The 24,846-nt window shown below is 45.4% G+C and overlaps 2 protein-coding genes across 9 annotated transcripts in view; one reads left to right on the top strand and one right to left on the bottom strand.

Annotated features, from left to right (window-relative positions):
- The window catches only part of AAMDC (adipogenesis associated Mth938 domain containing), a 31,494-nt gene extending 22,518 nt beyond the window's left edge, over positions 1-8,976 (bottom strand). The window contains exons 1-4 of one of the 6 annotated variants that reach the window (XM_055119250.1): positions 8,830-8,960; positions 6,096-6,296; positions 2,210-2,372; positions 1,873-2,022 (exon numbers count right to left, since the gene is read on the bottom strand). In XM_055119250.1, the coding sequence (XP_054975225.1) occupies positions 1,873-2,022; positions 2,210-2,212 (153 nt within the window). In that variant the 5' untranslated portion in view covers positions 2,213-2,372; positions 6,096-6,296; positions 8,830-8,960. Of the gene's footprint in view, positions 1-1,872; positions 2,023-2,209; positions 2,373-6,091; positions 6,297-8,510; positions 8,806-8,829 lie in introns of those variants that run through there. The other 5 variants (XM_055119121.1, XM_055119062.1, XM_055118995.1 and 2 more) reach the window with 5 other exon arrangements.
- The window catches only part of RSF1 (remodeling and spacing factor 1), a 148,433-nt gene continuing 131,872 nt past the window's right edge, over positions 8,286-24,846 (top strand). Inside the window, exon 1 of one of the 3 annotated variants that reach the window (XM_055118650.1) lies at positions 8,286-8,495. Coding sequence is in view for 1 of the 3 variants with exons in the window: in XM_055118537.1 (XP_054974512.1) it covers positions 9,282-9,477 (196 nt within the window). In the remaining 2 variants the exon portion in view is untranslated. Of the gene's footprint in view, positions 8,496-9,119; positions 9,478-10,383; positions 10,402-24,846 lie in introns of those variants that run through there. The other 2 variants (XM_055118537.1, XM_055118607.1) reach the window with 2 other exon arrangements.

Here is a 24,846-nt window from a genome sequence, read left to right as displayed (position 1 = left end):
AATGAAAAACTCACTGGAAAGGTTCAACAGCAGAGCACTGGCTGCAGAGGACAGAACCAATGAGCTCCATGATGTGGTGCAGAAAACCTCAAGACTAAAGCAGAAGATTAAAAAAAAGCCTCAAAATAAACAACCGTGTCAAGAGAACATGGAATGAATTCAAGAGGAACAACATTAGAATCATCGGGTCCCAGGGCGGCAGGAAGGCAACCCTGATGACGAAGCAGCAAAGCCATCATTGCTGAGAAGTTCCCATGACCAAAGAGTGTATGCACCCAGATCGAGGAAGCTTAAAAGGTACCAGCTAAAAGAAATCCAAATAAAAATACTTTATGACACAGCCTAATCAGTAAGGGAATAACAAATGGTCAAAGGAATTGGAATGGAAGATTTTGTCTATAGAACTGTACTAATGGTGGAGGGCAATGTGTGGGAAGGGCACTTGGGGCACTAGTGAAGGGAAGTGGGATTTCTGGTGGTGAGTATGGTTTTGGAATGATGTATCCATAAAAAGCATGAGTAACAATATTGTAAATCTCAGTACGTAATTAAAAAATGTTTAAAAAAAGGAAAGGGAAATTGCAGAGGTCAAAAATAAAGAGTAAAGATCAGAACTGTAAACTGGAGGCCAGAGCAATAGTATAACAGGTAGGATGCTTGCTTTGCATGTGGCCAACCCAGATTTGATCCCCAACATCCCATTTGGTCTCCCATGCACCATCAGGAGTAATTCCTAAGTGCAGGGTCAGGCATAAGCCCTGAGTACAGCTGGTATGGCCCCAAAACCAAAAACGTAAAAGACTTAAAAAAAAAAAAACACCCTCCAAAACCCTGTATACTGATAGTGACATAATCTTAGACATCTGTCCTTCTCATTGTTTGCTTGGGCCACACCTGGCAGTGCCATGGGCTTACTCCTGGCTGTGTGCTCAGGGAACACTCTTGGAAATGCTCAGGAGACTGAGGATTGCAGTCCCCATGCAATGCTGGGGACTAAACTTGGGCCCTCACTGCAAAGCATGAGCTCATCCAATTAAACCATCTCTCCTGTGCCATGAAACACCTTTTCAACTCATTTTTCAGTGAAAAAGCTGAACATTCCCAACAAATACACCAAAAACCTACCCACTGTGAAAAGCCTCAGACAAGGAAGCCTGCCTTAAACTGGATGAGAAAGAACCTCCTGAGAATGATCATGCACCTGTAGCATGTCTGATTTGGGCCTATAGTATCAGCTCTTTCTAGGAAACATGGCGTTAAGAACATAGTAAGATTCCTAGAAGAAGCTAGAAAAATTCTTCAGCAGGAGAAATACCAGGAAGGACACAGATCACTGAGCATCCCACGCAGAGTACTGGAAACAGAGGGCTGACTGGCCTAGGGAGCTGGGCGTTAGCACCCAGAGCCCCACCCTCTCCCAGCAGTGCAAGGAGTGGCCAGATGGCAATAAGGAACTCCTGAGCATACTAGCTGGGACCCAAAGGCCAAAAAGAGGGGGTGGAAGAGATAGTATGGCAAAGCACTTGCCTTGGATGTGACTGACCCGGGTTCGATCCCTAGCATCCCATATGGTTCCCCGGAGCACCTCCAGGAGTAACTCCTGAGCATTGCTAAGTGTCTCCCTAGCCAACCAAAAAAAGCCAGGAGGGAGAGAGGGAGAGAGAGAAAGAGAGAGAGAGATAGAGGGAGAGAGAGAGAGAGAGAGAGAGAGAGAGAGATAAAGAGAGAGAGATAGAGGGAGGGAGAGGAAGAGAGAGAGAGAAAAGAGAGAGAGAGAGAGAGAGAGAGAGAGAGAGAGAGAGAGAGAGAGAAATAACCACTTTTGCCCAGCCGTTATGATAGGCCTTAGGCAGGGTCCAGCCAAATACTTACCTCAGTTCCAGTTTCTCTCCAGTCCCAAGCCCGACTTCCCCCTGGCCACACTTTGCAGTCCTTATAGGTTTTAGAAGAGCCTTGGACTTTCATCTGTCCCCATGAGAGGGATAAAATTTCAGGGGAAGACATAAGGAACTTCACTGAAATCTGTATCAAAAGTTGTAAGTTAGTTGTAGAGTTGAAACTGCTGTAAAAGAGCTATCCCAAATACATTCATGATAAAGTTTCATGCAGGTAACATTCCAGCACCATGCTCTTTTCAGCATATCCATTTCCCTTCACCACTCTCCCAGGGTGCATTTATCTCCCCCGCCCCCCCTCCAGTTGGTAATACCATGTATAAATATTGTAAGCTTGGTCCTCTCTGAGTGAAGCAGCAGCTTTCTCATTTATGTGGTTGTCATAGTTTTAATGGTTGTCACACTGTTCAGTTCATTAGAGAACTAATGTGATTCTGACTCTGGAGATCCATAATCATCCAATCATGAAAGCAGGTACTGCCAGGTAGAGGGAACATATCTGCATTTTCATGCTTTTGGTTCCAACAAAAGGAGGCATATGCTTTTTATAGATACTGGTGTCCAAGCTAAACGTGTTGTAAGTTCATCTAGATAGAATCAACCATCAATCTTTCCCCACCTACATGGGGTTGATGATGGATTGTTTTTGTGGGAGTGTCACAGAAGAGCAAAGCACTTGAGACCATGTACAGAGACATGGTACTTAGCTGAGTGTGGGAGCTATCTCTGGGAGTGAGAGTAAACGATGGAAGGGGTCCCACAGAGCTGTGTGTGGGGGGGAGGGGGAGGGGCGGCTACAGTACACCATTATTCTGCCTGTGCACTGGTCCACTTGGCTGACTTGTACCATAGATATTTTTACGTGACGTACTTTATTTTGTGGTTGCTGTTTTGGGCAACATCTGGTGGTGTTCAGAGGCTACTCTCCGCTCTGCTCAGTGGTCACTGTAAGGTGCTGAGTATTAACCTGGAATTCTTGCATGCAAAGCATGTGCTCAGTCAGTGAAGCCATCTTTCCAGGCTCATTATATACCTCTTAGACTACCTACTTGGTTTAAAGTTAACATTCTTTTTGTTTTGTTTTTGGGCCATACCCGGTGATGCTTAAGGCTTAATCCTGGCTCTGCACTCAGGACTCATGTCTGGTGGACTTGGGGACCACATGGTGCCGAGATCAAACCATAAGGTCTATGTACAACCCTTGAGTCAGTTCTGTGGACGCAAGGCATGTGTCCTATGCATTATATGATTGCTCTGGTTTCATATACTTGAAATTTAAAAAAACAATTTTTTGGGGGGTGATGCTCAGGGGTTACTTCTGACTCTCTGCACTCAGGAATTACTCCTGGCGGTGCACAGGTGAGCCATATGGGATGATGGGGATTGAACCTGGGTCTGCCATATGCAAGGCAAATACCCTACCCAATGTGTAATCGCGCCAGTCTCAAGATTTGATATTTCAAAAAATCATTTTTGTGGAACATTTATCCTGGGACAGCAGTATATTTATTTTTCTCCAGTGCATGTGGAACTTTTTCAAGACTGGATCATCTACTGGGGCACAAAACAAGTTTAAATACACTTAGTGTAAACTGAAATATCTATTTTTTTTTTATGATCACAATGCTATAAAACAAAATTAATCACAAAAGGTTATCAGAAAAACTTCAAATATGTGGAGACTAAACAATATGTTTTACGGTAGCCAATAAGTAAATGAGAAAAATAAAGCAGAGATGAGGGGATCAGAGAGATATCTTAAAGGGATACATACATGTTTTGCTGTATGAAGGTTCATGTCTGAGCCCTGACACTGTATGGTACCAGAACCACTGCTGGGAGTGACCCCTGAGCAGAGCCAGGAGTAGCCATAAAGCACTGCTGGGTGTGACACCCAGACCAAAATTATCAAAAAGTGAAAATTTTAAAATATACCTGGTGTGGAGAGAGTGATAGTATAGCAGGTAGGGCACTTGCCTTGCCAACCAGGTTCAATCCTTAGCATACTATATGGACCCCCAAGCACTACCAAAAGTAACATTTTGGTTTTGGGGGGCATACCTGGCAATATTTAGGGGTTACTTCTGGCTCTGAACTCAGAAATTACTCCTGGCAGTGCCCAGGGCACCAGATAGGATGCTGGGGATTGAACCCGAGTTAAGCTACATGCAAGGCAAATGCCTTACCAGTTGTACTATCACTCTGACTCTTGCCAGGAGTAACCCCGAGCATCGCCAGGGGTGCCTCTCCTCCAGCTGCCCCCAAAGAAGTTTGAGTTTATTGTATAGTTCAAATAGATGGGTCTGGGTTCCTCCCCAATGTCAAGCCTCTCCAGGTTTGACATTCCTGGCTCTGTCTTACAATGTTTGGTCTAGAGTATGACTTCCTATATCCTATCCTTCATCACCTACTTGCCTCCAGTATAAGATGACCTAGTTTTGTCCCTCTGCCAGTCTCTATCCAGTGTGTACTTCCCTAATTTAAAATCCTGTTACTGGATTTCTCCTAGACTGTACCCCAGAGGTTCCTTAATGTCTCAGCTTTCCTATGTCTCTGGCCACAGCCACCTGAGCACGGATGAGTTCTTTATGTTCTATACCTGTTGCTGGGCCTCTTTCAGATGATCTACCCCAGCAGTTTGTTATACTAGCCTTCCTAGTCTCTGGTCATAGGCTCCATGCTTACAGGTGAGACTCCTGTGGTCACTTTGTCACTACTTCGGTGTTCAAACCTGGCTGAATCTTTCGCTTGTCTAGGTCTATGAGACTGGCCTGTATTTGGCCAACAGTCTGGGCACACAAAGTCTTCCTGATTCTGCAGTCCATCTGGGTATAGTTGAGTATTCAGAGAGAAAGAGAGAAACTGACTAGAGGCTTCTTTTTATTTGCTGTTATCACCCACCCCCAGCTATCCCATTACCTATTTTGAGTGGATACCTTTTTGATGGACAAGATTTAAACTGACCAACTAAATTCACCTGGCACTACACCTTTCCACTCCCATTGTATCAGTAGTAATGTGGGTAAAGTGTTTGTCTTTCATACCAATGACCTGGATTCAATCCCTGGCACTCCACATGGTCCCTGAGCCCTCCAGGAGTGATCCCTGAGCCTAGTCGATGTCCCAAAATCTGTCACTGTTACACCATTGTTCATCAATTTGCTGGAGCGGGCACCAGTAATGTCTCCATTGTGAGATTTGTTGTTACTGTTTTTGTCATATCGAGTAGGCCACGGGTAGCTTGTCAGGCTCTCTGAGAGGGATGAAGGAACTGAACCTGGGTCGGCCGCGTGCAAAGCAAATGCCTTACCAGTTGTGCTATCGCTCCAGCGAAAATAACAATAACAAAAGGCAGTCTGCCCATCACACTCTTGGTTTTTCCTTGGGGGTCTTTCAAGTGGTGCTCAGAGACCTGGAGATCATGTAGTGATTCTCAGGCCTGGGGCTGCCATAACCCTCCAGAGCCATAAACCTCCAAGCTGGTGATGCTTAAGGAAGACATGGTGTTAGAAGATATGTACCTTAATCCCTGGACAACCTCCCTAATCCCTTCACCATTCATTTGAAAGGATAAATATCTAAGATATGAAACTTAGAAATAACAGACAATAGAAAAACAGAAAAAAGATCTGGATACTGTTCCAAAGAGGACATATAGATGGGTAAAACCTGAGTACCACCAAGTGTGACCCCTCCCACCCTTCAAAAAAGAAAAAAAAACCAAAATAACACCCCCCCCCAAAAAAAGAAAAACCAAACCAAAAGAAGCTAAAGCTAGAGTCTGAGATATGGCGCAGCAGCTAGCCCTTGCTTGCAGGTTGTCTACCCAGCACATGGTCCTCCAAGCCCCACCTGGAGTGATTCCTGAGCAGAGGGCCAGGAGTAAACTCTGAGAACAGAGAGGTGTTGCCCCAAAACAGAACCAAACAAAAAGCTAAAACTACAGTTCTTCTATGATCTATCAATCTAATTTCTGAATATGGAAAATAAAAAATAGGATTGGATAGTACACCAGGTAGGAAGCTTGCCTTGCTCCCGACCTGGGGCTTAACCTGGTAAGCTCCCTCGCTCCATATGGTCCCCAAACTACACTAGGATTGATCCTGAACACAGGAACAAGATCTCAGAACCACTGGGTGTGGCCCAAAAACTGAGGGAAAAAAAATTAATAACTAACTCATGTGTATCACAGTTACCTACAATATCTGAAATACAGAAGAAGTTGAAGATTAGACATAGAAGTTCAGAGACATGGCTCAGAGGTCAGGAGTGCATGTTTTGCATGTCGGGGTCCTGGGTTCCATCCTAGTACCACATGGCTGATCCCCGGGGCATTGCTACTAGGAGCAGTCCCCAAACACAAGCCAGGAATAGCTCCAATCAACACTGCTAGGCGTGTTCCTAAAATCAAACCCAAACAAAAAACTATGTATAAGAAAGACTTTTCATACATTTCATTAAAAATGTTTAACTATAGAAAATGAAAAATTTTCATTTGCAGCAAAATAGAAGGAGCTGAAGGGAATTACATGACATATCAGCAGGAAAATGACATGTTGGACAATTTCAGCCATTTGTGCATTTAAAATTGGTAGACAGATAAAACAAAATAAAGAAAAAGTAGGGCACTGAAAAGAATTAAGGTTACTTGAGAGGGAATTAAGATGGGGTAGGGGTATAAGCAAACAAAAAAAATCACAAAGTTTGCAAAATTCAGAATTTTCACCTTAAAACACTTGGCTTAATGAAATGCAAATATTAAAACCAGTCAGACTAAGTGCTTAAATAATAGATTAGGCATTTTATAATCCTATGTGGAGAGCAAAAAGTGAGGGGCCAGGAAATCTGAAAGCAATAAGAGCAAGATAAAACGATGGGGCTGTGGACATCAGAGAGACAATCCTGTCTATTCTTTTGGTTTGTATGTTCTATCCAAGCTTCTCTATTTTCCCCCCTCAAATTCCTCTATTTTAATATTACGTACCTACCTTTAGTTTTCATTTAAGATCAATTAAATAATGATTGCAGGAAGGGTTGTTGTTTCTGGTATACTTTCACAAAATGTTTGTTAAAATGCCTGGCTCTCCAGCACAATCAGGTGTGGCACTGGACTTCTGCCAACCATCCCCTCCCCACCAGTATCCTAGCACCTCAGGATGACCCAGATAATCCCAGGTATAGTAACCCCAGCATAGCATCCCTTGCCTTCAGATGCTGGCTGTGTGGCCCAGATTTGATAATCTGAGAGCCTCCCTTTTGTCATCCCACCAAAGGGGGCTCTAGAACAGTGCTTCTTTTTTGGGAGCCCGCTACCCCTGAATCCTCTTACAAAATAAAATTTTGTTTATGGGCTGGCTGACCAGAGGGTGCTGAAGACTTGTTCCTGACTCTATCCTAAAGCATCATTTGTGTCAATGCTCAGGGGATCACACCGGTTCAATCATTCAGCGATCATTCCTGGCAGGCCTTGGAGATCATATATGGTGCCAGGTATGGAATCTAGGTCAGATGCATACAAGGCAAGCTCCTTATTGCCGCATACTCTCTCCAGCACTGAAGTAGAATTTTTTTTCTCTTGTTAAATGATCACTATTTTCCTTTAGATAATGGGAATGATCTAGGTGATTATGGAGTGTCTTTTTATCTACTAAAAAAAAGGAGAAAAATATTTAATTATGGTAAACATTTTTGTTTGTTGGGGAGGCACACCTGGCGGTGCTCAGGGCTTACTCCTGGCTCTGCACTCAAGGGTCAAGTCCTGACAAGTGGGGGATTAAACCTGGGTCCGCTGCATACAAGGCAAATGTCCTACCTGCTATATTATCTCTCTGGCTTCTACATTTTTCTATATATTTATTTTCTTTTAACCATAAATTATTCTATTTTACATGGCTTATATTGAACTTTGCTTCAATTTCTCCAGAAAAAATAAGCATTATGGGGGATGGAGAGATAATACAGTAGGTGAGACACTTGCTTTGCATGCCCCTGACATAAGTTCCATCCCTGACACCCAATATAGTTCCCCAAGCGCTGCTAGGAGTGATCCCTGAGTATAGGGCCAGAAGTAAGCCCTGAGCACCGCTGGATGTGGCCTCAAAACAAACAAAAAGTATTACGTAATTATTAAAAACACCTTTGAAATTTTTGTTCAAAGTAGTAAATTGTAAGGGCAGGAGAACAGGGGTTAAGGCACTTGCCTTACATCCCATTGACCCTGGTTTGAATCCCAACAGCACCTAAGGTCTCCTAATCACTGCTAGTGAGTGAGAGCGAGAAAGTGAGAGAGGGCGAGAGTGAGCTAGAGCGAGCGAAAGTGAGAGAGCGAGCGAGAGCAAAAGAGCGAGGGCGAGCGAGCGTGCAAGCTGTATACTTCCTAGCTCGGTTCAGTCCAAAGCGTGGGAACCCTTCAACCGCAGCTGGCAGCTGGGCGGGGCGGACTGGGCTGCAGTCCTTTGAGCTCGGGTACTCCTGGTAGGTGCGGGGGCCCTCCAGGTGCCGGGAACCGAGCGCGGGTGAGCCCTGCGAGGCAAGCCCCCCACCCGCTGTACCACCTCGCGGGCTCGCAGCGGCGCAACGCGACAGAGCCCAACGCTGCAGGTAAGCCACTCTCACCTCCCCTCAGAGGGCCGCGCGGCTCCCGCAGCAGGAAGCAGGCAGCCCAGGCGGGGTCGCCCCGCAGCGCTCTCCCTTCCCGGGAGAAGCCCAGGCCGCGGCTGAGGCGGCCCGCCTCGCGGCTCCTCCGGGAGAGCTTCCCACCGCCGGCCCCGAGGCACCGTCTCCCACGCGGGCCTCGCAGGCCGGGAGTGGCGCCTGGACGCCGCACGAAGGTCACCTTTCCCGACAGCCCCGCTCCCGTCGGAAAAAAGCTCCTCTCCGGCGCCCGCGGGTACCCTTCGGCCCGCCGCCGGCTCGCTCAGCCCGCCAGACTCACCCGGCTCCGGCGTCCAGAGCCCCGCAGCTGCGCTGGGCCAGACCTCCGGCCGCCTGCAGTGCGGCGCGGACCCCGCCCCCGCCGCCCATTGGTCGCGCGGGCCCGCGGGCCCGCCCCCGGCCCCCAGCCCGGCCCCGGCCCTTGTTTTCATTCCCTTGTCACACGAGGCCAGGGCCCGCCCCGAGGGCGGGGCGAGGCGGCGAGGGGAAGTGGCGGCGGCGGCGGCGAGCGAAAGGCCCGGGCGCCGCTCTGCCCTCGCCGGCCCGCCTCTCGACTGCTCCGCGCCGCCGTTGTATTGTGGGATCGCGGCGCCGCGCCGGAGTCGCTCGACCCCGCGGGGTGCTCCTTCGCTAGCGCCTCCTGCCGTCGCGCAACCGGGCCTGCCGCGTCCCGGCGTCCCGCTCCCTCCGGCCCGGCCCCGCGCCGCCTCCTCCTCCATCCTCTGGTTCAAAATGGCGGCGGCGGCGGCAGCAGCGGCGGCGGCGGCGGCGATGGCAGCCCCGGGCTGCCCGGGCGCGTGCCCCAACTTCGCCGTCGTCTGCTCCTTCCTGGAGCGCTACGGGCCGCTGCTTGATCTGCCCGAGCTGCCGTTCCCAGAGTTGGAGCGGGTGCTGCAGGCGCCGCAGCCCGACGCTGGCCCCGGAGAAGGTAAGCGGGGCCGAGCCCTGGCGGGAAAGCGGCCCGGCCGGCCCCGCGCGGCGCAGGCCTCGGCCTCGGCGCGGCCCCGCGGCCCGGTCTCAGCTCCGACTGGGCCCCGCGGTGGGCAGCGGCTCGGGTCGGGAAGCGTCGCGGCCGGGGCTGGGGCTTTGTGACGGGCGCCGACCCGTCCCTCGGGGCCGCGCGCCCCTCGCGGGCCGGCCGCGCCCGGAGCTGGCGCGGGATCGCCCGCTGCGGAGCCCACCGCCCCGCGCCTCCCCCGGGAGCAGGCCGGGCGGCCTGGGGCGCGGGGCCCGGGCCGGAGGGCGGGCGGAGGGGCGGCGCCGGGGAAGGGGCCGCCGGCCGCTATTATTGGTGCCGGGAGTCGGGCCGACGGCGCGGGCCCCGCGCGTGCGGAGGGCGCATGCTCCCCCGCCCATTGAAACTTCCTGCTCCCGCGGCTCCGCGCGCCGCGCGCTCCGGCTCCTCCTCCCGCCTCCGGCCCGCGCCGCGCTCCTGTGGGGAGCCGGGCTTCTCAGTCCCGGAGCGCGGCCGCCTCCGGGAGGGCCTCGGCCCGGGGCAGCCCGTGGCTGAAGAAGAGGCAGTGCCCAGTTTCCTTCCCTTCCCTTCTCCTCCCTGTGCCCGGGGTGGAGGGACTCCGTGCCTGGCGGCCCAAGGGGACTCGGTATTGTGCCACGAGAGACCGTGCTCTCCTTTGCGGGGAAGCAGGGGCGCTGCGTGCAGAGGAAGATGTCTCCTCGATCGCGTTTGCCCTGTAAGGAAGGACCCAAGTGAGACGTTCCTCAGAATAACATCTAGCAAGGAAATGTCCCCCCGGACCCCGCGGACGCAGACTGCTCCTACCTTACCTGCCAGGCTCCCTCTAGCTCCCACACTCTGGCATAGGAAAGTCAGATTTTAAATGGCCTTAAATAGGTGAGTGATTAATTGCGTCCTAAGAAGCATTCCTTAATTTCTTTAAAAGTTAATCTCCCAAGTGTAGTCATTGAGTGTTCAGTTTGTATTTTCATTTAGTATTTATGGATCTAGTCATTGAAGCAGACAGCCTTAATAAGATGATTTTAGGGTACTTTGGGAAAAGATAGCCATCCTTTATAAGTGTGGGGATTTGGAGAAAGGTTTACTAGAGATTGACTTGGGCTGTAGTGAAAGACAGATTTATTGATATGACATTATAATAAGGCTTTTTTACCCTTCGAGTTACTCTAAGAATTTTGACAACCACGTTTATATGAAAGAAGAAATATCAGAACCAGTTTAATATTTTATGTTACTTTACTCAGAATTGAATAGTTGTCCACTAGCTAAGCTTAAAATTGAAAAATAATATGGGCTGAGAGAAATCATTTGACTCAGCCATGATATTACTGGCATAATTACAGCTATTGTGACGTAGGTGATGCAAAAATAATTGGTTATGGTTTATCTTGTGGTGGTACTGTGGGGTATTCGGATCCAGGGCCTAATGCTTGCAGTGCAGGCCTTCTGTCATGTAGCACTCAACCAAGAATTAATGGGCTATTTTTTTTTTTTTGTATTGTTTTGGGGCCACACCCAGTGATGCTCAGGGCTTGCTTCTGGCTCTGCACTTAGGGATCTCTGCCAGTGGTGCTCAGGGTGCTGGGGATCGGACCCTGGTAGGTTGCATTCAAGAAAAGTGCCATACCTGCTGTAGTGTCACTCTGGCCCTTTTTTTCTGCCCTTGAAATGTTTATCAGAGTTGTCATCAGGCACAAGGGTGCATTTCCTTGGGAGTGGGACACACCTGACAGTGCTTAGGGCTTTCTCCTGGCTCTGCATTCAGGGATCACTCCTGGCATGTTCCAGGGACCATATAGGATGGCGGGGATTGAACCCAGGTTGACCCCTTGTAAGATAATGTGTCCTACCCTCTGTTGCGCCAGCACCATAAGGGTGCGTTTGGAAGTAAGTTTTTGGCATGTGAGAATGGGTGTTTGAGCACAGGTGTAAATAACATAGAACTATCATGCTTTAAGAGACTGGGGCCGGAGCGATAGCACAGCGGGTAGGGCGTTTGCCTTGCATGCGGCCGACCCGGGTTCGATCCCCGGCATCCCATATGGTCCCCCAAGCAACGCCAGGAGTAATTCCTGAGTGCAAAGCCAGGAGTAACCCCTGAGCATCGCTGGGTGTGACCCAAAAAGCAAAAAAAAAAAAAAAAAGAGGACAGGCTTTGTTTAAATCAAGTGAGTGTTGCTCTTCTGTATGTTTAATTATTTTGCTTTGTTTTGGGGTCACACCTGGCAATACCCAGGGCTGACTCCTGACTGCGCTCAGGGATCCTGGTTCTTAGAGCAAGCATCCTACCTGCTACACTGTTGCTGTGGCCCCTGTGAAAGGCAGTTTTAGTACCATTTAGAGGATCTTAGGGATGGGGAGATAGGGCCAGTGTGCTACTTTGCATGCCAGAATCTCAGTTGATCCCCTGCACCTCATGGTCTTCTGAGCATTTTTGAAGTAACCCCTATCACCAAGCCAGAGTAGCTCTTAACAATACTGGGTGTGACTTAAACCAAAAGAAGAGAGAAAAAAAATCCTAGTTTATAAAGCTTATTTTAAAAATTTGATTACCTGTTAATGCTTTTTAAAGTATTATCGTCTGAGTTATCAGTTAACACTGTTTACCTGTTGGTTGTTGTGATGATGTAGTAACAGTATGACACCCTTGCAGGGATTGTTGTTCTCCTACTGTCCTAGTTTAACACTTCATGCTCTTCATGCTTTTCTAATTATTTGTATATACTTTTTTTTTGCTAGTTTTGTTTTTTGGGTCATACCCAGTGTTGCTTAGGGCTTATTCTGGCTCTGCACTCAGGAATTGCTCCTGGCAGTGCTCCGGGGAACCGTATGAGATGCTGGGGATTGAACCCCGTTCTACTTCATGCAAGACAAATGCCCTACCTGCTATACTATTGCTCTGGCCCCCGTGTGTACATTTTTTAGTGTTTTTTGGCCACACTGGTTAGTGCTCAGGACTGACTTCTGACTGTACTTGGGGTATCACTTCTGGTGGGTTTTGGGGGGCGGCTGAAACTGAACCTGGGTCCCCTGTGTGCAAGGCTGTGAACCTTCCTTGCTGCACTGTCTGGCCCTGTGTGTACCTGATGCACCCCTTGGTCACCCTGCACAGTGCCCCTCTGTAAAACCTGGTCTTAGAGAACACTTGCTCAGTTTCTTTTTTTATATTATTTTATGGTTTTGGGCCACTCTTGGTGATGTGCTGGAGCTACTCCTGGCGGTGCTCAGGGGACTGTAGGGGGTTCTGGGTAGAGCCTGAGTCAGCTGAGTGCAAGGCAGACACCCTACCTGCTGCTCTCTCCAGCCCCTGCACTTGTTCAGTTTGAATGATATGATACGTATAATGATACATCATATGCATTTACTGAATTCTAAGGTTGCAACCATACTATTTGGCTATTCTATACAAAAATTCTCTAAGATTGATATTGTTGCTGTCTGGCAGACAAGAAATCAGGGTTCAAGATACTTATCTAGCTACCCTCTGTCCCAGAGCATAGAGGTATTAGTAGAGCCTGATTTTGGACCCAGATCAGTTTTGAGTCCACAGCCACAAAATTATACAGTGCATTGCCATAGGGTCCTGTTTTAGAAACTGTGGGATCCTGGAGCATATTGCTGCCAGTTTCCAAGGCTGTTCAGAGAGATGCATCAGTAATTGATGTCTGCTGCTTGCCAGGTGAACTGAAAGTTTGAGACAGTTTGTGATTTTTAACGTTCGATTATGCTGTGATTTATCTTCCTGAAGTTGGGTGGGTTTGGGGGGATTTGGGTGACATAATGATGATAATACATGAAAATCAGTGTCTAGTCTGATTCCTACGTTGATGAGTTGTACACTGCACATGTGTAATGGACATTCTCTAAGTGATTGTTATTTAAGAACACGGTTAGGGTAGAGGTAGAACACAGTTAAGGTACTTTTCTTGCCAGGTTCAAATGCTGGCACCACGAAGGCTCCTCCAGCCTGTGAGGAGTGGTCCCTGAACAAGAAAACCATGAGCATCACCAGGGAGATTCAACCCCCTCTCCCATCCCCACTCTCCAAATGAAATAAAAGCTGTTCTTGAGTTCCTTTTTTTTTTTTTAATGTGAGGTATAATTTTTCAAATAACTACTAACAGTAAGTAAAGGTATTAGACTTAGGGTTGCAGAAAACAAAAGTTACTGAAATACTGTAGATTCCATGAAGCTAGAAATCTTGAGAAACTATGTTCTGGAGATTCTTACTCACAGATTTTGATTCTGGAAAGGAAGGAATGTTGTGTACATTAAGAAATATATAGTTTAGGAAATTTCACTAGTGCAAAAGTTTACAAAAGTACAAAAAGGTCTACAAAATACTAGACCTCCCCACCACTGAAGTGTCAGCCTTCCTAGCCATCCCTGCATCTCTAGTCTGGTCTTGTCTCTCCAGCCTCCCTACTCCTCACTGAATCATTTTTTACATTTTAGCCCATTTTGTTTTTCAGGGAAGAAAGCCAGTACCCAGAGGTTAATTTCAAGTACATACAACAAATTATTGGTGTTACTCAGACTTTTATTTGAAAACCCACCTATATGCTCAAAGGTATTTTTTTTTAATATTTATATTATTTTTGTTTTTGTTTTTGGGCCACATCTGGGGGTACTCAGGGCTTACTCCTGGCTTTGTGCTCAGGAATCACTCTTGGCTGGTTTGGGAGACCATATGGGGTGCTGGGGATTGAACCCAGGTTAGCTGCATGCAAGGCAAACATCCTACCCTGCTGTACTCAAAAGGCCTCTGTATTCAAAGATTTAGCAGAAAAAGATTTGAAGTTGGTGTTAGAATAGGAGAAGATTGTGCTAAATGAAAGTGTTTATAATTATTATTATTACTGTTATTATTTTATTTTTGGGGCCACACCTGGCAGTGCTCAGGGCTTATTTCTGCCTCTTTGCTCAGGGATCACTCTTGATAGTGCTTGGGGGACCTTATACACTGGGATTGAAATCCTCATGGGCTGTGTGCAAGGCAAGTGCCTTATCTACTGCACTATATCTCTAGTCTGTGAATGTGTTTTTGAAATTCTTCCCCCATTTATATATTTTGTTTTCTTTTTTGCAGTGATGGGAATTGAACTACCAGGATCTCACACATGCAAATTTAGTGCCTCCCTGTGCACCTGTCTAGTTGAACTCCCTAAATTCTGTGCTCTGTGGGACAGCATGAGGTGTAGCTTCTATACTAACAAAAGTTGTTGTCATGTGCGTGGGATTGCCAGTCCCCCATCTATCCTCTTCCTCATAGGACAGACTTTTCCTTTGTTGTTGTTGGTTGTGTTTTTTTTTTTTTTGTTTGTTTGTTTTGAGGGCTACACCTGGCGGTGCCCAGAGTTTACTCCTGGCTCTATGCTCAGGGATCACTCCTGGTGGGTTCAGGGAACATACAGGGTTAAACCTGGGTTACAGGGCAAATAGTAGAGACCTGCTGTACTATTATTCAGGCCCTGGACTTTTCCTGTGTTTGAAGATAAGGTTTGTTTGACTTTCTTTTAAAAGTTGCAGGTGTCTATTAATAGTGTCTAAGGTATATGTGAATATCAGCATTCTCACAGTCTACTGGCTGAGTTGACTGAGTCTTTTGTATAGTATTAAACACATTGCATGTGTTTGGGTTTTAGGGATTTGGACCACAGCAGGGAGCTACCAGGGATCAGGCACTCAAGAGCCTGGGATCTGACCTTTGAGCCATCTCCCAGGCTGAGCCAGTTTTTCAATTATTCATTTATTTTTTTAGGGGGAGGGTTTGGGCTATATCTGAAGTGGGAGGAAGGGGTAGAGTTGGCTCCTGGTGGTGCTCAGGAGACCTTGCAGTGCTGAGGACTGAACAGTGGTTACCACATCCAAGGCAGGCATCCTAATCAGAATACTCTTATTCTTTAAATTATTAAAGAAGAAAACTTAAGAATTTCCCTCCCTGTCCTCTTTCCGCTTCCTTGGAATCTGTTGTTGTGGCCCTGGAATTGGCCAGCCGCTGCATGCTCAGTGCACTGAGGTTGCACTCGGTCTGCTGCTGGCCGTGCCAGGGGCAGGACTCCCAGCCTTGCTAGTGATCTGCCCAGAGTGATCCTCGGTCTCTTTAATAGTTTATATTTTAAGAGTAGTTTTAGTTTGTTTCTTTTTCCCACTAAATTTTAATGATTTAAAGTTTAACCTGCAGGCAAAATTTGGATGATTTGTTCTTTCCACTGGCTTTGTGACAGTGACTTTGTGTGTTTTATCCTCCTGTTTGTCGTCCTGTCCTAATGAACTATGTGACAGTACTTTTTATTTATTTAAATGCTTATTTTATTAAAACACTATGAATTACTGTTACTTAGAGTTGGGTTTTAGGTATACAATGTTCCAGCACTAATCGTGCCACTAGAGTCAGCTTGCTTCCACCAATGTTCCCAGGTTCCCTTCCCACTGGGGGAAAATATGGGATGCTGGGAATTGAACCCTGGGGAATTGAACCTGGGTTGGCTGTGTGCAAGGCAAACACCCTACCTACCTGCGGTGCTATCGCTCCAGGCCCACCTTTTTATGTTTGATTGTTCAAATTTGGGTTTTGTGATTTCAGTGTTTTGACTCTGGTTTGGTTATTTAGCTCTATCATTCCTTAGCACCACTGATGTGATTCTTCAAGATCCTTGCCCCTTATTGCTTCTCATCTGTCTCTTACTGCAACCCTCAACCCACCACTTGATTTTGTTCCTTTTCCCTGTGCTCTGGGGCCAACGTTGGTCTAATCATTCCCTTTAAACCGTTGCATTTTCTCATCCAGTTACTCTAAATGCCACATATAAGAGATACTCTGTTGTTATTCTTCTTCTGGCTTCATTTAGCATAATATCTTCCAATTCCAGCCATGTTGTAGTGAATTGCATGATTTCATTATTCCTTATAGCTGTGTAGTGTTCCATTAGGTACACATACACATCTTTATGATATCTTTGGTATCTATCTGTGGTTAGACATTTAGGTTGATTCCACATCTTATCTATTGTACTGAGTGCTGCAATGAATAATGGTATACACACCTCCTTTTGAATGATTATTTATCTGTCCTGGGGTAGATGTCCAAAAGTGGAATTGCTGGGTCTTATGACAGCTCAATTTTAAGTTTACTGAGAGCCTTCTTCTATATTGTTTTCCATAGGGGTGGGATCAGGCAACATTCCCATCAACAGTGGTTGAGAATTTCCTTTTCATCCCCACCAACACAGATTGTTCCCAGTATTTTTGTTTGCTTTAGGGCTATACCTGGTGATGCTCAGGGATTCCTCTTGGCTCTGCTCTCAGGAGTCACTCCTGGGGGTCTCAGCAGACCATATCAGACTCCAGGGATTGAACCTGGATTCCCTGCTGTACTGTCTCTCTGGCCCTAGTTCCCAGTATTTTTTGATATGTGCCATTCTCATTGCTGTTATGTGTTATCTCATCTTGATGTGGATTTCCCAAATAATAACTGATGCTGAGCATTTTTTATGTACCTGTTGTCCATCCATCGGTCTTCCTCAGAGAAGTCCCTGTTTATTTTCTCTCCCCACTTTTTGATGGAATTTTCTGATTTTTTAAAAAAATTATCCTGTTTTTTTTTAATTTATCCTGGATATCAACAGTTTATCTGATATGTTGACTGCAAATATTTTCTCCCATTCAGTTAGCTGTCTTAAAGTTTTAGCCTGTGTTTATTTTGCCATGCAGAAACTCTTTAATTTGATGTAGTTCTGTTGGTTTTTTTTTTTTTTCCTTTTTGGGTCACACCTGGAGATGCACAGGGATTACTCCTGGCTCTGCAATCAGGAATTACTCCTGGGGGTGCTCAGGGGACCATATGGAATGCTGGGAATCAAACCCGGGTCGGCCGCATGCAAGGCAAATGCCCTACCCGCTGTGCTATCGCTCCAGCCCCCTGGTTTGTTTTTTGATTCTGTCACCATTTGAGGTTCATATCCTGGAGCATTCTGCCTATAATTTCCTCAGTGTATTTTATAGGTTCTGGTCTGGTCTCAAGACTTTGTCTGAATTGACTTTTGTGTAAGGTGTGAGATGCTGATTAAGCTTTAATTTTTTACACATGGTTTTCCAATTTTGCCAGCACCATTTTTTGTTGTTTCAGTTTTTGGACCACACCTGGCAGTGCAGAAGGTTTACTACTGGCTCAGGAATTACCCCTGGCAGTGCTTGGGGGAACATATGGGGATATCCAGGGATAAATGCATCCCTTTCGACCGCATGCAAGGCAAGTTCCCTAGCAGTACTATTGCTCTGGCTCCTGCTTCACCATTTGTTGAAGAGGTTGTCTCTATTCCATTTCATGCTCTCAATTCCTTTGTCAAGAAGTATTGTTGGATATTCTATCACACTCTTTTGATTACTATGGCTTTAGTTTCATGTTGTGTACCTTTCAGTTTCTTAAATTTTTCTTATTATTTTTCAGTATGGTTTTCGCTATTTGGGTCTTTTATGATTTCATACAAATTTATTATGAACTGTTCTAAATCCCTGAAGAATGTCTGAATTTGGATAGTGACTAAAGTAAATCTATATGGTAAATTAGGTAGGAATATTTTTCCGTTTCTTAAAGTCTTCTATTTTTTTCCTTAAGTGTTTTGAAGTTGTCATGGTTTAGATCTCTTTTGCTAAGTTGATTCCTAGGTACTTGACACTATTTTTAATGGGTTAGACTCTTGATTGCTTTCTCCTCTGATTCATTATTTGTATGTAGGAATGCCACCGATTTTAGCCGGCCACTAAGCTGTGTTGGTTTATTGTATCTAGGAGCGTTTTAATGGTCTCTTCAGGTCTTCTATGTATAAATCATGTCATCTGCCAAGAGAAATTATTTGACTTCTTTCCCATTTCGGATCTCTTTGATTTCCTTTTCTTGTCTGATTGCTGTTGGTGACAGTACTTTTTAGATGTATTAGGTAAACAGTAAGGTGACTTGAGAATCATCTTTGCCTATTGTAAAAGGTCTTAGCAGATGGTGTTTCTAGACGTTCATGCAAGGCTCTGCAGCATTTTTTCCCAACTTGATGCTACCATCATCAGCCCCCCACCGTGGGGTGTGTGAAGCAAATTAAGAAGTGGTAGTAGCCCCGGTGTGGTTAGATGCTTTTTGTTTACTTAAAGAAGGTACATTTCTAGAGAAATGCTGAGAATTTATTTATTTTTCTCTGAATAGAAGGCAGTAGACTAAGTTTAGTGTCTTCTGGTCTACATAAAGAACACTAGTGTGATTTGCTGGAGGCAGAGCTTGAAATGTCCAGTTTTGTCTTCCATGTTTGAGGAAGAAGATGCTCCCCGCACCAAGCCTGCCCCTCCCTCACCCCCAACACAGCAGAGGAGATTGGGACACCACATCCAGCACTGCTCAGAAGACTACTTCTGGCTCTGTGCATGGACGTCACTCCTTGGGTGAGCATGTGGTGTGGTGAATAGAACTGGGGTCAGCTACATGCCTAGCTAGTGTCTCCCACCTCCACCTTCTCACCCGTGCTATTCTGCAGCCCAAAGAGAACATTCTTCATGTTCCGCTTTAGAGCCATAGAGCCATGCCTAGTGCCATGTAGGTCCGCTGTGTTCTCAGCCTGCTCCTGGGGATGTTGGAAGAGTCCAGTTGGTTGCAGACGGAACTCACATTCTCTCCTGCAAAGCGCTCTCCTGCCCTTTGAGCCTTCCTCTACCCAAGAAAAAAATATTTTTTCTCTCCCCCACATCTGTGGTGGTATTTAGGGACTTCTCTTGGGTCTGTGCTCGCATGTCACTCTTAGCAGTGCTGGGGGGTCATGTCATGCAGTGACAGGATGGAACATAGCATGTCTTATGCAAATTTTGTGCTCTAGCTCATTGAGCTTTTTCTCTGCTCATTGAGCTTTATCGCTCAAGCCCTGACCTTGTCTTTTAATTACTAAAATATTTGTCTTATAATTTGAATGTTGTTAGATTCTGAACTACTTAGATAGCTACACTTTTACTACTGGTTCTCTTTGCTTAATATATTAGTTTCTGTTATGTGCCAAGTACAGTAAATATGGGGATTATTTATCACTGTCACTGTATCATTGTCATCCCGTTGCTCATCGATTTGTTCGACCGGGCAACAGTAATGTCTCCATTGTGAGACTTCTTGTTACTGTTTTTGGCATATTGAATATGCCACGGGTACACTGGTGGAGGGATGAGTGTTTGATCATTGTGAGATTGTAACCCAAACATGAAAGCTTCTAACTATCTCACAGTGATTCAATAAAATTTAAAAAATTAAAAAAAAAAAAAAAGAATACGCCATGGGTAGCTTGCCAGGCTCTGCCGTGTGGACAAGATACTCTCAGTAGCTTGCCGGGCTCTCCGAGAGGGGTAGAGGAACTGAACCCGGGTTAGCCGCATGCAGGGCAAACGTCCTACTGCTGTGCTATCTCTCCAGCCCAGGGAATTATTTATAAAACTATTAAACATGGGCTATTTTGGGAATTTTCAAAGTTAGTAAGAATAAGTTGAACTTAAATTTTAACTGTCAGCATTTAAAGATTTACATTTTTCCTCTGGCTTTTCTTCAAGGCCTAGTTTATGACTTATAGCATATAAATTGCAAACTGAAATTATCTTTCATGACGAGATGTATAAGCATATGCAGAATAGAAAAATAAAGATTTATATTCTGGTACCTTGTAGCTGAATCATGTATTCAAAGAAGGTATGTCTATGTGTTGCTGGATCTAAGATTTCATGAGGCCTGGGAGATGGCTCGAAGGGAGCAGTCCCTTGGGTTCAAGGCCTGGCTCTACATTCTCCTCCCAGCACCACCAGAATCACCCCCTGAGCAATCCTGGCCTCAACCCTAAAACCCAAATGAGTTAAAAGGGGCAAAGTTCTTTAGCTTTACTTGATAGGTCTAGACTTAGAAAAGACATTCTGCCTGAAGTGTTTTAGTTTATTTTTTTTAATTTGTTTTTGTTTTTGGTGTATATTTTTTCCCACTTTTGTTTGGCACATTCCATTATCAAGGGTAACTTGAGTGGTTTCTGTTTTGTTTTTATATGAAAACTCCTTGTTTGGGGCGGCTGTAGTGCTAGCTGTAGTCAGCTGAAGCATTTGTTCTGCATACAGATACCCTCTGGTGTGATCCCTGATCCCTGATCCCTGCCTGCGGTGCCAAGGCCCAGCCCAGAGTTTCCATAGCATCTAAGTTCATCTGACATAAGTAGAGTTGTAAATGTTTTTTTTTTTTTTTCTTTTTGGGTCACACCCAGTGATGCACAGGGCTTACTCCTGGCTCACGCACTCAGGAATTACTCCTGGCGGTGCTCGATGGACCATAATGGGATGCTAGGAATCGAAGCCAGGTTGGCCGCTTGCAAGGCAAACGCCCTAACCGCTATGCTGTCACTCCAGCCTCTAGTTTAAGCTTTTTTTTTTTTTAACCCCACACCCACGGGTGCTTAGGGGTTACGCTTAGATCTGTGCTCAGGGATCACTCTCGGCAGAGTTCGAGGGAACCATGTGGGATACCAGGGATTGTACCCGGGTCTGCTGTGTTCAAAGCAAGTGCCCTACCCAGCTATACTATCACTTTGGCCCTCCATTAATGTATTTTTATGAGCATCATAGTGATCTTAGTGTTCTTCTTTTATTTATTTTTTTGGCTTTTTTGGGTCACAACTGGTGATACTCAGGGGTTACTTCTGGTTCTGCACTCAGAAATTACTCCTGGCATTGCTGGTGGACCATATGGGATGCCAGGGATCAAACCTGGTTTGGCTGCATGAAAGGCAGATCCCCCTCCCCCACACTGTACTATCGCACCTACCGTTCTTCTAATACAATTTTGCTTGGATTTAAAGAATCATGAGCCGTTGGGGCCTGGGTGTTAGTACAACAGGTAGAGTGCTTGTCTTGCACATGGGTGTCCCAAGTTTGTTTGCCTGAGTCTGCTAGGAGTGATCTCTTAGCACTGAGCTAGGATACTCCCGAGCACTGCCAGGTGTGGCGCCCAAAACAAACATCAAACAATAGGAAAAACAACATAACAAGAGTTGTAAATGTTTATGCCTCGTTGTGACCATGTGAGGACGAAGGCCCTTCAGACAAATGGCTGCCTATCCTGGAAACAGCGGCATGCCTTCCATCCTGGCCTTCTCTCTCAGCCTCTATTCCTGAGCACATGGCAATGTACTTTTACTCATTTTTTCTATGAAACTCTGATGATGAAATGCCAGCTTATTTGTTTCAGGCAGTCTTAGTTTTGGGATGCCTGGTAGAGCTCTGGTCTTACAAGGGGTCACTCCCTCTAGGGCTGGACTATAGTCCTGGTTTTCTACATGCAGAGCATGTCCATCGTCCTTTGCCTCCTCAATCTTCTCTAAGCCATTTTTTGCACAGGTGTGTTAGGGCAGACTGACACTGAGAACAGTGAAATACTTTATTTTGGGTTTCCAACACACTGACTTAAGTATGTATGTTGTTCTGGTATTAGCTTCAAACATCAAGTAAGTCTATAATTTTTTTTTTTTTATCCTAAGTGACCTTCTTTACCAAAACCTGTTCATAATTTATTTAATATTGTATAACAAGTGATTGTATGACAAGTAGGTGAGTTCTATCAGTTCTTGGTGTGGGTGGGTAGGAGGTGAGAGACAGATTTTTGAGAAATTTTAATAGATAACAAAGAGCAGATTTCCACTCCAATCTGTTTTCTGTTAATTTCTCTCTCTCTCTCTCTCTCTCTTTGCTTTTTGGGTCACATTGGGTGATTCTTAGGGGTTACTCCTTGCTCTGTGTTCAGGAATTACTCCTTGTGCTTGGGGAACCATATGAGATGCCAGGGATCAAACCTGAGTGCCATGTGCAAGGCACACACCCTACCCATTGTACTATCACTGCAGCCCGTTAATATCTAATGCATATCTTGAACTATGTTTTTGTTTGCTTTTTGGGTCACACCCAGTGATGCACAGGGGTTACTCCTGGCTCATTCACTCAGGAATTACTTCCGGCGGTGCTCAGGGGACCATATGGGATGCTGGGAATCGAACCTGGGTCAGCCACGTGTAAGGCAGATGCCCTACCCGTTGTGCTATCGCTTCAGCCCCTCTTGAACTACTTTTGATTTTATGTTTTGCTCATAACTAGGTGAATTTTAACACTTTTAGTTAACTATGTGAAATCTAGCACTTTTTAATTGTTTGATTTTAATTTCACTTCTCAAGTAAATTTGGGTTCTAACAAAATAAGCTGTAATTCATAAATAAAGGAGTTCTTAAAGCAAATTATTCCATAAATTGTGCTGTCATTTTAAAGCCTTTCTAGGACTGGAGAGGTAGTGTAGCAGGTAGTGTGCTTGCACTGTGTGTGGCCAATCCTGATTCCATCTCCAGCACCCCACATGGTACTCCAAGCATCACCAGGAGTTCCTGAGCACAGAACCAGGAGTAAGCACTGAGCACTGAAGGCAGAGGCTCAAAAATAGAACAAAACAAGAAAGGATTTATAGACTGGGAAGAGCTCAAGACATGGAGCTCCCAGCTCATGGTTTGTATGCAGGAGCTCTGGGTCAAAATCCAGGCAGTTCCTGATGACCTGGGCCTAAGTGTAAATAGCCCTAGCCCTGGAGCAGACTTTCCTAAGTGCTAGCTGCTAGGCTACTGTGCCCCTCGCACCTGAGAAGAGCACATTCTAATGAGAGTCAAGTATTCAAGTTTTCCCCTCTTTATTTATACACATCTAATCTGCGTGATTTCAGGAAGTGGAACTTAATTTATAGGTCTCTATTATTTCTCTAGTTTTTCCTAGATTTTTCCACTTTCTTTTCTTTTTTTTTAATCATGTTTATCACTAACTTTATTATTTCTTTTTTTAAATTTTATCACCATGTGGAAAGTTACAGAGTTCTCAGGTTTATGTCTCAGTTATACCGTATTCAAACACCATCCCTTCACCAGTGCCCATATTCCACCACCAAAATCCCCGGTATACCCCCTACCCCCCACCCCAACTGTATAACTGATGAATTTCACTTCATTTTCCCTTCACCTTGGTTATGTTCCATATTTCAACACAAAACTCACTATTGTTGTGGGAGTTATACCCCCAAACAAGGTAACCCTAATAAGGAAGCATTTGATAATTAGTTTTCCATTCAAAGATTGTATGTTTTCAGGTTTAAGAAAAGGTCTCGCGGCCGCGTTAGCGGCCGCACGGCTCGGATGTGTCCCAGTCCTGAATCCTGGAGCCATGTTAGTTGCTGCTCAGTGTCGCCAGGGCGCCATCTGGAGAAGGTGCCACTTTATTTTCTTTACTAATTCTTTACTAATCACTAAAAGTTATTTAGTCTTCTAAAGAAGCTATATAAAAGGAAACTTTAGTTGTTGCTTTTATTTACTTTAAATTCTAAATTATTTCACATTAGAAAACAGGAAGCATCTTAGCAACTATTGTCTGGCATGCCTTTTGTTTTTGTTCCAAGTCATATCAAGTTTTTCTCATATATCCAGCCTCATTTTTACAATTTTTTTTTAATTGCCACCGATTCTCTATTTCAGTTGAACTGCTAGCAGAGTTCTGAAGGTATGCTTTGTTTTCTTTATGCTTCTTTCTTCTCTTCCTGTCTGAGTTGAATATTCCCCATTACTGGCTCACTGTACTCCTTCCCATCATTAGCTCATCATTGCATATCAAGCACCCTGTGAAATTTTTCCTTTTCTTCTGGCTCAAGTCAAATTAGCCACTTCTGTCCTCACCAGCTTGTGTGCATATGAGTGTGATTTTTTTGCCTGGACCTCCTATACATTGCTCAGTGGCTTAGGGACCAGTTCTGCTGATTGTCCTTTGGCTGTGGGCCAAGACAGACAGTTCAGGGCTTCTGCTGGCAGTTTGACACTGCTGAGGCTACCAGGCCCTAGATAGACTTAGGGGCCATGTAGTACCAGGGGTTGAACTTGGACCTTGTGCCTGGTTGCTATAGTCTATCCCTCTAGATTTAATATCACACAACTTAGTTTGCATGTAAAGTCTTAAACATTGACTGCCACATGTGATAACACGTTTCCCATTGATAGTTGGCAATATTTGGCATTTTAGTTATTGCTGACACTTACAATAATCATTTTTGAGTGCCATTTTATTAGATGTAATACTCTATATAGAATGAATGCATGTACTAGAAACAAAAGTAATTTTAGGTAGACTACTGTCAGAGTGGGAAAATGTGGCCCCAGTGACTGTTTCTGTATAATTTTCTTGGTGTCCAAAAAAGAAAAGGGGAAAGAAAAGAGGACTGGAGAGATGGAGTGCTTGCTTTGCATGCACCTG

This window comes from Sorex araneus, chromosome 1 (assembly GCF_027595985.1).
Source record: "Sorex araneus isolate mSorAra2 chromosome 1, mSorAra2.pri, whole genome shotgun sequence".
Lineage (NCBI taxonomy): Eukaryota > Metazoa > Chordata > Mammalia > Eulipotyphla > Soricidae > Sorex > Sorex araneus.
This window is presented reverse-complemented; position numbering and strand designations above follow the sequence as displayed.